General features: G+C 41.2%; 1 protein-coding gene across 1 annotated transcript in view; it reads right to left on the bottom strand.

Moving 5' to 3' along the window:
* Positions 1 to 15038, bottom strand: part of LOC126235248 (glutamate receptor ionotropic, kainate 2-like) — a 309725-nt gene that overhangs the window by 23967 nt on the left and 270720 nt on the right. Inside the window, exon 15 of the mRNA XM_049943979.1 lies at positions 10264 to 10495. Within this exon, the coding sequence (XP_049799936.1) occupies positions 10264 to 10495 (232 nt within the window). The remainder of the gene's footprint in view (positions 1 to 10263; positions 10496 to 15038) is intronic.

Below are 15038 nucleotides of genomic sequence, written 5' to 3'. Positions count from 1 at the left end.
CACTCCTAACGATGGGTCTGCGCAGCCAATGACCCATACATGTGCCAAGTTAACACCACGACATCGACAACAACGATTGAAATGGGCACATGAACATCGGCACTGGACGTTGGTGCAGTGACAGAGCGTTGTGTGGTCTGATGAATCACGATATCTTCTTCGTCAATCCGATGAGAGGGCAAGAACCGCCATGTTCCTGTGAACAGCTCATTGACACATGTACTGCGGGACGGAGAGAAGCTGGCGGCTGCTTCGTTATGCTCTGGAGAACGTTCATGTGCGCATCAGCTGTCCCACTGGGGCTCGTGCAAGGCACCATGATGGCCAAGGACTACCGTACACTGCCGGCCGAAGTGGCCGAGCGGTTCTAGGCACTACATCCCTCAAGCGTGGATGTGTGTGATGTTCTTAGGTTAGTTAGGTTTAAGTAGTTCCTAGTTCTAGGGGACTGATGACCTCAGAAGTTAAGGCCCGTAGTGCTCAGAGCCATCTGAACCATTTAATACCGTACACTGATTGCAGGCCACGTACACCCCTTCACGACGATCGTGTTTACCGACGGCAGTGGCGCTTTTCAACAAGTTAGTGCGCCTTGTCACAAGGTCAGGAATGTGATCGCGGGATCTGAACCCTATCGATCACATCTGAGATATGACTGAACGTGGCGTCGGAGGTCATCACCCCTCCCCTCCAAGGAATTTACGATAGTGAGGTGACTTGCGTGTGCAGATGTGGTGCCAACTCCCTCCAGCGATCTACCTCATTGCTTCCATGTGACGAAGCGTCGCCACTGTTATCCGTGCCGAAGGTGGACATACCGACTGTTAGGTAACTGGTCATTATGTGCTGGCTGATCAGGGTATAAGCGCTTGCAGTGGAGTAAATGTATTGTTTTTGTGATTTGTTCCTTCCTCTTAACCGATTTTAACAGTGCTCTGGAGCTGTTTCAAATATTTCTGACGGTGACCTTGCATCCCTTTATCATCTCTCCCATTAGATATGTACCTATGACTAATGTTTGCCTAAAATGTGATTAAATAAATATTCATCTAACAGATACGTACAGTTCACCAGTAGTCCTATAAGTAAATAAGAGTAAACGAGGATTTTCGAGAATGATTAGAGGGGCAAGGGGATCTTTTACAGATCTTTCATATCTGTTCTGGGTGAATAATTGTGAAACTGAACCTTATTAAGAGCTTAACATTTTGATATATAATGAAGGATGTAGAAAATTACGTGGAGAGAATGGAAAAAGAGCACAAGATTATCGATCGTCAGATGAAGCAAGATATTAAGCGTTTACTGCCTGACGGTACTAAAAAGTCCTATCCACTTCCTACAGTCATGAAACAGTACGTAATAGAATTCAAATACTGGCGTCGTCTCGGGACGTCTGTGTGCTGCTGATGTAGAGCAGGACACTCTTTAGCTATGATACTTTAATATCTTTGCCCACAGAGATAATAACCAGCTGACTGTCGTACCTTTGTGTTGTTCATTTCGTCAAGTGATTTTACGGGTCCTGCTGACTCGAAGAACATTATTGTGGGTGTTTTGATTTTTATAACCTGGTTTAGTATTGTTTTAGTTAATGTTAAGTGATATTACTAATGCAATAAATAAATAACCCGACCAGATACGATGAATCATAGTACTCTCTTTATAGTTACTTCGGTAATATTCTCCTCAAATACTAAATTCTTTGTTACAGTTTTCATAGTTTGTGCACAGAAGGGTAAGGAAGAACTAATCTACTCCACCTGCCCCACGAGTGACGAAGAAATAAATTTTCAATGTGCGGAATTTGAATTGTATGTAGTGCTCATCCACTTCACCGCATTAAGATGGCCGCAGACGGGAACTACAGCACTGATTGGCGTTCGAATTTATTGAGATTACAAAGAAAGCTTTTGGAGTTAATTACACAAAACAGTTATCTATCATTTTACCATGGAAACAGATAGATTCCGAACGTATCCTCGTATATAAAACGGCTCTTTAGGAGTGATTAAAAGAAATTGTGGGATTCAAATTAGGAAGGAAAGGACATTATTTCTTGAAAATTCTGGGTGTATGCGCCTTTTGAATAACTAAAATGACATATTGCTGACTTTGTCTTGTTTATCTAACTTATCAAGTAGGTTTAGAGTCTTCATGGCCTGATCATATGCATTAGTTACAGTTACTACGATTAACGAGCTGATTTGTACAGCCTTTGATGATCGTATGTATTCCTGGATACGCCGACCACGATGTTGCCCGTTCTTACAGTGTGGGGTAAAAGGACCCGAAAATAACGTCAGAGCAGGGTAAGGCATGTCGAATCGTGTAAAACTTCCCACATAACCACAGGAAGAAAAACTACCGTTGAGTAGCTACAGCCACAAAATGTCACCCAAATACTTCCTCTCCCATACACTCGTCACTGATTGGCTGCCGTTTTATGACATTGCTCCTCAATGGCGCATCTCCGACAAGCGTTAGTTACAAAATTTAGCTCGATTCGATGCCCCCCACCCCGCTCTGATTAATTATTAGGATGTCTTTTTCCACCCTGTTGAGCCTTCCATACTGAACTGTTACGTTGTCACAAACGGCCCCTGTCAGGAAGATTACACTCAAGACACCCCTGTGTACCATAGAACATACACAAGCACTTGCAGGCGCAACCAAGAGGAAAACAATTCTTCGAAACAAACAGAACTTGCTAGAGACTAATGCGAACCTGCAGAGGTCGCCTCACAGATGCAGGGAAAGTTGGAGTACTCCGCCGGCCTCCTCCGGCTTTATAAGGCCAGCGCAGCAGCAGTACAGCCTATGTCTTTCGGCTGAAGAGCAGCGCCTATGCTGCTGCCAGCCCGCCCCGATGGGGAATTGAAATACAATAAAGGAAAAAAAAAAGCGGTACAGCCAGTTCCTCGCCGAGCTAGGACCAGCTCCGACGGACCTCACCGACGCTCTTGATGAATGGTCGTCTACTAGTTATTTGTTTTTTTTTTTTTTGTGAGTGTATATTGTGATTGTTCAAGAAGTGTAGTTCAGTTTCAATAAACGACATTATACTGAGTGTTCTACAATACTGAGTATCCTTCATGAACCATCCACGGATAACTTGTAATAAATCGTTTTTGCGCTGGTGTTGTTGCGTCTTCTATTTGTTTTGGGTGGTTCCATTGTTCTCTCGAAACTTCCCGTCAGAGGGTTTCCTGTGCAGAGAATGGAAGGCTATTTGGGCGCGTGCGCGTTGCCGTTTGATAGACTTGGATTCCAGCGCTGGGGCTGTGTGGTGGCTCCCCACGTGGTGCTGCGAGTGGCGCGGAGTGTGGCAGGGGCCGGAGCAGTGGGCTGTGGTGTGTTCGATGTCGCTGTTACTTGAGTAATGGCATGGACCGCTTTGCGACTGCTAGAGGCACGTGTGTTTGTAAGAGCTCTTTCAGCATCCTAAAGTATTAATCAAGGTGCTGCATGATGTTCTAGAAACGCGGGCAGCGTAGTCTTGTGCAGGCCGAAATGAGATGATGACATTGTGGGAGTCTTGTCAACTCTTCTTCACCCTGGTAGCCTGTGCCCCGAAGTTGTTTCTAGTTGGTCTTCAAAGCTAAGCTACGACGCGGTAGCCCGCCCGGCTAGCCGCACGGTCTAACGCGCTGCTTCCCGAGCGGAAAGGCAGACCGGTCGCCGGCACGAATCCGCCCGGCGGATTAATGTCGACGTCTGGTGTGCTCGCCAGTCTGTGGATGGTTTTTAAGGCGGTTTTCCATCTGCCTCGGCGAATGCGCGCTGATTTCCCTTATTTCGCCTCAGTTACACTGTGTCGGCGACTGCTGCGCAAACACTGTCTCCACGTAGGTGTACACCATAATTACTCTACCACGCAAACTTTGGGGCTACACTCGTCTGGTATGAGACGTTCCCGGGGGTCCACTGGGAGCCCAACCGTACAATAACCTGGGTCTGTTGTGGGGCGGCGGTGGGGTGAGTGGACTGCTGTAGCCTGTTGTGTGGTTGTGTACTACCGAGGGCTACGGCGGGGATGAAGCCTCTCCGTCGTTTCTAGGTTCCCAGTTCAATACACAATATGACGCGGTGGCTTTCTTCTTCCGGGATCTCCAGAAATCGGAGAGGTTATAGCGCTTATTATACTGTTCCCGCACCCTAGTTACATCTAAAAACCGAGTAATGTTTCTCTTATCACGTTTGGAACAGTATCGTGACCTCAAGTTGGTCCCGTTTTGTAACGTTTTAAATCAGTATCGATTGTGTGCAACAGATAACCGTAATTCCGTCCCTGTTTAGTGTGTAAGTGCCTTCTACAGGGTGTCCAGAAAAGGGCTCCCTGATTTCAAAATTAAACATCTCGAAAACAAATATCGATAGAGGAATGCAGTAAACGGTATATTTATTGTGAAAGCTGCAAGAAGTTTATACAGCAGTTCGAAATAATAGTTACAAAAGCTGCTAACAGATGGCGCTGGACGCTGTACAGCTCATATCAGCATACATAAGTGAAATAATCGTATGAAAACAATCTTTGCAAACAATCACATCACAATGTTTTCAAAATGTTCACCATTGGCACTACAGAGGTGGCGCAAACGAAGAATGAAATTCTCCATCATTTTTCGTACTGTCTAAACCGAAATGGATTCACATGCCACAGAGATCGCCGATTCAAGCTCGTCCAGTGTGGCGGGATGCTTCGGGTAGACCATGTCTTTCACTGTGCCCCACAAAAAAAAGTCACAGGGAGTCAAATCCGGCAAATATGGAGGCCAATCCATGCCTGCACCAGTAAATTTGGGATATTCCAAAACAATGACTCGATTCCCGAAGTATTCCTCAAGAAAGCGAAACACTTGTTCGGTCTGATGTGGTCGGGCACCATCTTGCATAAACCATTCAGTACCTGGTCGATCCTCTAACGCTTGCTGTGTGGCGACAAATTGTACCAAAATTGCAACGTAAAGTGCACCAGTGGCCGTTTCTCGAATGAAAAAAGGGCCAATAATGCCACTGCTGCATACTGCAGCCCACACTGTAACTTTAGGAGAATACAGGGGTTTCGCTTCACACCAATATGGCTTTTCGGAACCCCAAAATCGCCAGTTCTGCTTATTCACGTATCTATTCAGGTGGAAGGGTGCTTCATCTGTAAACTAGATACAGCCAACATCAAATCTTTCACTATCAATCATTATGAGCACCTGATTAGCAAAGGCAACCCTTTGTTGCACAGCTCGTACGGGTATGGCCTGGTGCGTTTGAATTTTGAAAGGAAACATGTGTAGGCTCTTTCTCAGTGTTTTATGCGTGCTGGAACGATTCAAACCAGTCTCAGATGCAACTCTACATGACATTGGATTTCGCTGAATAATTCCAGAAACCGTGGCGATATTTTCAGGCGTAACTGCGGTTTGCTTGCGGCCAACGTGCCCCAATAGATCATCAGTTACGCTGCCTGTTCGTTAAAATTTTGCTAAGAGCGTACGAATGGTTTTCGCATCGGGTCGTTTTGGAACATTAAATCGTGCTTTAAGACTTCGACTTGTTGCCGTAGGACTCTCTTCTAACCTGTGGTACTCTAGCACCAGAAAAATGCGTTGTTCAATGGAGTACATGGTTTTAATCTCTTCCTTCGGTACGCTAACCTCCTTTCATGTTTCAATAGTGGAACTGATCGCTCTGGGCTTCGGATCACTATTTATACTAGGCATTACGTATGGCGATTACAGCGCCATCTGTTAGCAGCTTTTGTAACTATTATTTCAAACTGCTGTATAAACTTCTTACAGCTTTCACAATAAACACACCGTTTACTGCATTCCTCTATCGAACTTTGTTTTCGGGATATTTAATTTTGAAATCAGGGAGTCCTTTTCTGGACAACCTGTATAAGGATTTACATATGTGAGTTACTAGTGGCAGCAAATTTATGTTTCTGGTGTTTCTATCCAAATGTTTTGCACTGCTTAATGTACTGTAAAGGCCACATTGGTGACTGATGTTTTAGAAAAACTCACGGAACAGCCATTTGACAGTGGGGCTTTACCTGTGTATATTTGGAAATATAAATCCTATTGTAAGTTATTCCGTTGTAGTTATTACTTAGCTGTTCAAGTTCTGTGTACTGTGGGGACTGTTAGTTATGGAAATTTTCTAGTTGCTTCCAAGTTGTCAGTACTGTCTTTTTAACAGTCTGGTTGAACTGAGCGTCTTGTAATGCAGTAAATCGGCTCCTATAGATAGATGCTAGTTTGGAAAGTCTGTGTGCCTGTGATAAATGTTATTTCGTATTTGTGTACACGGGCTTTAAATTACAAGAGTTGTTCACTAACTGAAGTTATGTAATTACTGTTTTCTTTAAATCTGTTTACTGAATTTAACTTTGGCGTAGCGCCATTTACAAGGTTTAATAATTTACATTATAGCTGAAAGGTCATATTAGCTTAACCAGGTGGAAATGTTGTAACTGGTTAAGTCAAAATTTAATAAGCACAGTGACATTGGGGGAGAGAAGAAAATTGAAAAACAAGAACACTGAAGATGCAAGAAAGATATACCGAAGGCTAAATAATGGACCGCGAAGAGAAACAGAGCAGGCTTGGAAAAAATGGCTAAAAGAGGAATGTGATGAAATTGAAGAACTGGACAGGAAGGGAAGATACGACTTACTATACAACAGAGTAAAGACTATGACATGGGAACAAAACAGAGCAGGAAGTGCTACTATGGAAATTTTGAATAAAGACGAAGATGTAGTGTACAAAGATCGTGACGATGTTCTCCAGAGATGGGAAGAATATATAAAAGAGCTATATGACACAAATAGCAAACCAGAAACTCTGGAACTTGAATCACACAACAGTGTAAGTGATGACGAGTAAGGACCGACCATCATAATGGAAGAAGTAATGTCTGCCATAGCTGCAATGAAAAATGGCAAAGCGGTAGGTACAGATACAACACCGGGAGAAATACTAAAATGCTTGAACCACGATGGAATAAGAGAAATACTGAGGTTATGTAATAAAATATATGATAGTGGTGAATGGCCTGAGGACTTTCTGACAACAGTAATGATTCCATTACCGAAAAAACAAGGAACCAAGAAATGCAGCAAGCACAGGACAATCAGCCTCATTTCACATGCAGCCAAAGTGATGCTAAGAATAATTAATAAAAGACTTGAAAAAGTAATGGAGGAGAATCTTGGCGAGGAGCAGTTTGGATTTAGACGGAATACGGGCACCAGAGATGCAATAGGGCTCCTACGAATCTTGGGGGAAAGGTTTATTGAAATAGGAAGAGACCTATATATGTGCTTCATCTATCTAGAAAAGGCATTTGACAATGTGGTTTGGGACAAGCTGGCGACTATAATGAGTGAAAAGAGAGTGGACTGGAAAACCAGAAGACTTATAAACTCATATATCTTAATCAAAAAGTTTCAGTTAAAGTGACAGGAGAAAGTGCAAACTGGATCAGACTAGGAAAAGGAGTTAAGACAAGGATGCTGTTTATCACATACTCTTTTCAACCTCTACTTGGAAAATATGATTGACCAATGCCCATTTGATGACAAAGGACTAGAAATTGGAGGAAGAAGAGTAGGGTGTTTGAGATTTGCTGATGACATGGTCCTTCTAGCCACAGGGGAAAAAGAATTACAGGATTTGGTGGACACCATTGCAACTAACGGAAGAAAATATGGAATGAAAATTAACACAAATAAAACAAAAGTATTGGCACTAGGAGGAAATAAGGAAATAAAAATTATGCTGAATGGAGAAATACTAGAACAGGTGCAAAATTTTAAGTATCTTGGAAGCAGGATAGACACCGACTGGAAGTGCACCACAGAAATTAAAACAAGGATAGCAATGGCAAAAGAAGCGTTTTATAAGAAAAGGAGAATATTCTGCAGCGGTCTGGACAGAGAACTCAGAAAGAGATTCATAAAATGTCTTGTATGGAGTGCTCTTCTATATGGCGCTGAAACATGGGCTATGAGGAAAAAAAGACAGAGAAAGGCTGGAGGCTTTTGAGATCTGGACATGGCGGAAGATGGAAAGAATAAGTTGGATGGACAGAGTAAAAAATGAAGAGGTACTGAGAAGAGTGGGAGAGAAAAGACAGTTACTAGATGTAATAAAGAGAACAAAAAGAAATTGGATTGTGCATATATTAAGAAAGAATGACGGACTGATAAAAACAGTTTTAGAAGGTTATGTAGAAGGGAAAAGGAAGCGAGGAAGGAAGAGATTCCAGATACTGGATGACATGATGGACGGTACAACATACAGCAGCCTTAAGAAGGAAGCAATGGATCGCAGAAAATGGAGAGGCAAAGGACCTCCTAATATAGCAAATAACTGATGACATTGCTCAACTCAATGTTTAACTTTTATATCAAGTGAATGCGTCATTTTATAGTTGTTATCTGAAGTCTTTGAAAGTCATTTGAGTTTTGACACCTTCTCCTTTCCAGAGCTATAGTCTGTGTGTAAAATTTGTTGTTGCTGTTTGGTTTCATGGGGATCACCATCAGGCTGTTAAACTGTTATTTCTTGTTGCATGATGTTATTAGAAATTGTAATATTAAGTACAGAGCATGTGTTATTCTGTGAAAGGTAAAACAAAGTTTGAATTTCTGTGTAATAAATTACTTTAAGCAAAATGCTCCTTCTACTTCACATACGATAATACAGGGTGTCCGAAAAGACTTTCCCTGATTACATAAATTGATAGCTCAGGCTAGAAGTAAGACACAAATATGAAACTTGTGTCGAATTGTTTACAACTATCAAAGTTTTTTTTTCTGTTTTAGGTTCGCAGTACGTAAGTAATGGATGAGGTGCAGTGCCCAAAAAGCCATGTCAACCAATCAGGAGAAGGCAGAGTGTGTCCTGTGGTACCATGAGACATGATCACCAACAACAGTGCAGAGACACTTCCAGACGACATTTGGAAGGAATCCACCTGATGTAAAGAGCATTAAAGCCTAGTATGAGAGGTTCAAGAATACAGGATCGGTTGCTGACCTTCTGGTCGCCCAAGAACCTCAGCAGACAGGGTGGAAGCTGTAAGGCAGTCTTTTCTGCGAAGTCCGAAGAAATCGGTGCGCAGGGCCTCACGTGAATTACAGATGCCAAAAAGCTCTCTCCATGACATTTTACATAAACGTTTATTGTTTCGTGCATACAAAGTGCAAATCGTTCAGGCTTTGTTGCCCAATGACAGTACACGTCGATATGACTTTGTGATCGAAATGCTATCACGTAGCCGGCCGCTGGTGGCCGAGCGGTTCTGGCGCTACAGTCTGGAACCGCGCGGCCGCTCCGGTCGCAGGTTCGAATCCTGCCTCGGGCATGGATGTGTGTGTTGTCCTTCGGTTAGTTAGGTTTAAGTAGTTCTAAGTTCTAGGGGACTTGTAACGTCAGCAGTTGAGTCCCATAGTGCTCAGAGCCATTTGAACCATTTTTTTGCTATCACGTATTGAGGACGATGATGGTTATCTCAGACGAATTTCATTTTCCGACGAAGCTACCTTTTTTGTCAGTGGAGTAGTGAATCGCCATAATGTGCACATTTGGGCTTCACAACCCCCTGGCGAGGTCATGGAGTGCACCAGAGGCAGACCAAAGGTGAATGTTTGGTGCGCGCTATTGCACGATCGAATTATCGGCCCATTCTTCTTCGCTGAGGCTACCATCACATCTGCAGTGTATCTGGACATGTTGCAACTGTTTGCTGTTCCTCAGTTGCTTCAGTATCACCCCGATGCCTTGTTTCAGTAAGACGGTGCTCCGTCTCATTGGGGTTTGGACGACCGAGCCTATCTCGATATGACCTTACCTGGGCGATGGATTGGTCGTGATGGGCCAACGGTTTGGCTTCCACGCTTTCCTCACATAACCCCATTAGACTTCTTTTTATGGGGTTATGCCAAGGACGAGGCCTACCGAACACGTGTACCAGATCTTGAAACCCTGCGGCAACGGATAATCACAGTCGTTGAATCGATCCCTCCAGTAATATTGGCTAGTGTGTGGACGGAAATTGAATATCGGTTAGATGTGCTACGTGCTACCAAGGGTGCTCATGTGGAAGTTTACTGATGTGTGAAAAAAACTTTGATAGTTTTTAAACAATGAGACACCAATTTCAGCCAGAGTTATCAATTTATGTAATCAGGGAAAGACTTTTTGGACACCCTGTAGATCGCTAGCAGCAGCTGGGGAGTTCAGTGGGCTGCCTCACCTCTGGGCAGCGCTATGCCGTAGCCTTTGGAGTCGAGCAGCCCGCCGACTTTGCGCAGATTGCAGTCGAGCGCCGTGATGTACTCGATGCTGGTGGACTCCATGAAGAAGGCGTACTTGCCCTTCTCCTTCCTGACGCGCTCCACGCCCTCGTCGTTGCCATGGGTGAACACGTTCGGACGTGCTTGCTTCATGATGGTCCACATCCGCTGGTACAGGCTGTCGTTCGAGTTCTGTTGGCACATTTAGCATACGACAAAATCTAAGACATACTTCCAGAATGAGATTTTCACTCTGCAGCGGAGTGTGCGCTTATATGAAACTTCCTTGCAGATTAAAACTGTGCCCGACCGAGACTCGACTCGGGACCTTTGCCTTTTGCGGGCAAGTGCTCTACCATACAAAAATCTGCATAATCTGTATCCTTTTCAGAATTACTTTAGGATTGACACTTTGACTGTATGCCCGATGCGCCAGCTACGTAATCGTTTTGCGGCATTTTTGCATCTATACTTCGATGCTGCCATAGTTCTCACATTAAATCAACAGTGGACTTTTAGACCTTTTGGATCCCTTACGATGCGAACTTTCCTCTGACTTCCATCCTGTGTAATTCAGAGCATATTTACTAGTCACATGAGACGACTTCAGCCATTAATTTGTAACATCAAAACAAATATTGTGTGACAAACACGTATAAACTTAAATGTACTTTATCTATAGTGGATGCTGTCGAACTCCGTGAGTGTTCCTTTATATGGTGCAGAAAAATATCCGCTACCAGTCACAGTAAAAGGTTATTTATTTGTCACACGACCGGTTTCGGGCTTTCGCCTATCCTCAGGTGTTTATGCATTCATGTACATTTGTATACTGTTGGAGATCACTGCATAAATACAAAAAAATTATTTGCTGGTCACTACACAGATACAAGTGATGTTGCTCATACAGAAACTTGTAGGTTATGGTCAAAGAACATAGCCACAGGAAGTGCAAGAGTGTTGCATTTATAGAGATTTAAAAAGCTATTATAGACTGCGACGCTTCTTGATACACATTATGAAATTTTTTTGATTCACATTTTTGTCGCAGAACTTGCAGTTACAACTTGTGTTTACAATATGACCAATACAAATTACGATAATGACACTTGGACTGTTGTATGACTGCTACATCGAATTCCCATGGAATATTACTTTGGTATTATATCAGAGGATAATTAGTTTCTGTTTCTGAATATTTCATGAAATATGTAAAGATAGGATTTGTTTGCAAGCTCCACTTGTTCGTTGAGAACAAGGTCTGGTGAGTTAGAGCTGTCATTTTTAATTTGTAATAGCTTTGAGTAATTTCATATATATATATATATATATATATATATATATATATATATATATATATATATATAAATAACATCATTGCACTTCCTAGATCTAATGTGAATCAAAAAATGGACGCGAAAATGACAATAAATGTGTAACTAAGTGGCAAAACTATCACCACAGCATAACTGTAATAATGGTGCTTCATCTTTATGTAAGTACAGCTATATTTTCGTCAAATGCTGCGTTGCCACTTACAATTGTCACACTTGTATCTGTGTAGTCACCAGCAAATATTTTTTTTTTTTTTTTGTATTTATACAGTGATCTCCAACAGTATAAACATGTACATGAATGTATAAACACCTGAGGTTGGGTGCAAGCTCGAAAACGGTCGTGTGACAAACAAATAACCTTTTGTTGTGACTGGTAGCGGATATTTTTCTACACCCTATAAAGGAACAGACACGGATTTCGACAGCATCCACTATGGATAAAGTTCATTTAATGTTACCTACCCAGGTATTACGAACTGTCAATGCATTCAAAACATGTAAATTAAAGATGATGAAGATCATTCAAGCAATGAAATTCAACGTAAAGTGCCTTTTGTCTAAAGTAATACCGAACTACATTAAAATTAATGTTAGGAGCCACACTAAGTCAGCCAATATAGCAAAGTCAAAATGTAAAACTGTCTGGTTAAAAACCGAAATCCAATCATTATACAAGCGTAAAGACGCCCTTAACAAACAAATAATAATAATGGCGTGTGACGAGGGCCTCCCGTCGGGTAGACCGCTCGCATGGTGCAAGTCTTTCGATTTAACGCCACTTCGGCGACTTGCGCGTCGATGGGGATGAAATGATGATGGTTACTCAAACTACACTTGGCACTAAGCAACTCCTTGACTCATATGCAATTTATGTGTAAGTTAGATAAAATTAGTGACTAAGTGTGCAAAGACAACTAGTAGTGTTAACTGGACATAATCAGAAATTACTTGCTCTTAACCCTAAGAAACTGCAACAACTACAATCTCCTTTCACATCAGAACAAAGGTTTTAGGACAAGGTGATTAATTCAACCACCATCTCATTTGACAAAAATGAAACTGAATTACTTGAGAAGGGCCTCAAATATGATATGCCACCTGTACTCACTGATAACAATATGAAAAATTAATTGTCTGCTCTAAAATGGCATTTGACTCAGCTAAAATAAATATTAATGAAAAGATTGGTATTGGGCTGCAAGTTAACAATATCATACACAAAAAATTACAAAATCAAAAAACAAATAACTGCGACTCCAAACTGCTCAGAAATATTAATAGAAACTCTCTGAAAACAAAGCTCTGGTAGTCAAATCTGATAAAGGGAACTCAGCTGTTGTAATGTATGAATCTGAATATATCAACAAATAAGAATAATAACATACATGAAATACACAATGACCGCACACCCAAATTTCAGGCCTAGCTTAAGAAAATACTGCAATCTTCTGACTTCCTTCTATCTGACTCTGATGTTCTAAAATGCCTTGTCATGAACCCATCTGCACCAAGACTACGGTGCAAAATGGTCCAAATCTTATATCTCTGACAGGAAACAAAGGGTGTTATTAGGAAAGAGGCACGTATCAAGCTATCAGGCATCATCCAACTGGGAATTAATTACATGTGGGGTCCCACAAGGTTCCATTTTCGGGCCCTTACTTTTTCTTGTGTATATCAATGACCTTTCATCAGTAACATTACCAGATGCCAAGTTTGTTTTGTTTGCTGATGATACAAACATTGCAATAAATAGAAAATCAAGTGTAGTCATAGAAAGATCAGCCAATAATATATTTGTGGACATTAATCACTGGTTCCTAGCCAATTCTTTGTCACTAAACTTTGAAAAAACACACTACATGCAGTTCAGAACTTGTAAGGGGTGTCCCAAGAGTATATGTCTAACATACGATGACAAGAAGATAGAAGAAGTGGACAGTGTTAAATTCTTGGGATTACAGCTTGATAATAAATTCAACTGGGAGGAGCACACCACAGAACTGCTGAAGCGTCTTAACAAATCTCTGTTTGCAATGCGAATTTTGTCAGACATAGGGGATATAAAAATGAAAAAGCTGGCATACTATGCTTACTTTCATTCCATAATGTCATATGGGATTATTTTTTTGGGGTCATTCATCAAGCCAAGCTAAAGTTTTCCGGCCACAAAAACGTGCAGTAAGAGTTATATGTGGTGTGAACTTAAGAACATGCTGCAGAAGCCTGTTTAGGGAACTAGGGATACTAACTACTGCTTCCCAATATATTTATTCCTTAATGAAATTTGTCATTAAAAATATATCACTTTTTCAAACCAACAGCTCAATTCATGGAATCAATACTAGAAATAAGAATAATCTTCACAAGGATTTAAAGTCACTTAGTCTTGTACAAAAAGGTGTGCATTATTCAGGAACACACATTTTCAATAACTTGCCAGCAGCCATAAAAAGCTTAACAACGAATGAAATTCAGTTTAAGAGAAGCCTAAAGGATTTATTGGTGGCCAACTCCTTCTACTCCATTGATGAATTTCTTAGTAAAACCAACTGATTTGTATATAAGTACAACATAACTTCTGCACAATTTCAGTGCAGTACTGTGTTCATTGAAAATTTGTGTGCCTGTGTGTGCGTGTGTGTGTGTGTGTGTGTGTGTGTGTGTGTGTAAGTATAATCTAACTTCTGCACAATTTCAGTGCAGTAATGTGTTCATTGTAAATAAGTATTACAGTAGTTGTATTACATGTTTATTACCTTATAAATAAATAAAAAACTTTTTTATTTTAAATTCAGTGCATTAGTATTTGTAAAATGACTCTTAGTGTTCATTAAAAAAAAGGCCATCACTCCACTTGGGACCTGTGGAATGGTACATTAGCTTATTTGTTTTAGTTGTAAATATTCGTCAAGTATTGTTGTTTTTCTGACATGTTCCACATCCTGGAGGACCTCCTCACTACGGATCAATTGTAATAAAAGTAAATCTAATCTAATCTACGTTTGCAACCATAGATTCATAAGGAAAGTTGCCCTATATGCCCCACAGTCAACTTAAGAAACAGTCCGGCATATTTTATCAGCAAGAAACTTAAAGACATTCTTAGTAACTTTTATACCTATGAAAACAATTTTTCAGTTAAGAATAGCTATGAACTTATTGAGCATATCCAAGACTTACCAGTACCAGAGAGCGCCAAATTTGCTTCAATGGACATAGTAAACCTTTACACCAACATTCCTGTGCATGACACTAATCACATAATTACAAACAACCTATTAAACACAAAAAGCTATCCATGGCTGAGATATGTGAACTCATTGATCTGCTAGAACTAGTCTATCACACAATTATTTTACTTTTAATAACAAAATTTATAGTAGTTTGGCAGGAAT

This window comes from Schistocerca nitens, chromosome 2 (assembly GCF_023898315.1).
Source record: "Schistocerca nitens isolate TAMUIC-IGC-003100 chromosome 2, iqSchNite1.1, whole genome shotgun sequence".
Taxonomy (NCBI): Eukaryota; Metazoa; Arthropoda; class Insecta; order Orthoptera; family Acrididae; genus Schistocerca; species Schistocerca nitens.
This window is presented reverse-complemented; position numbering and strand designations above follow the sequence as displayed.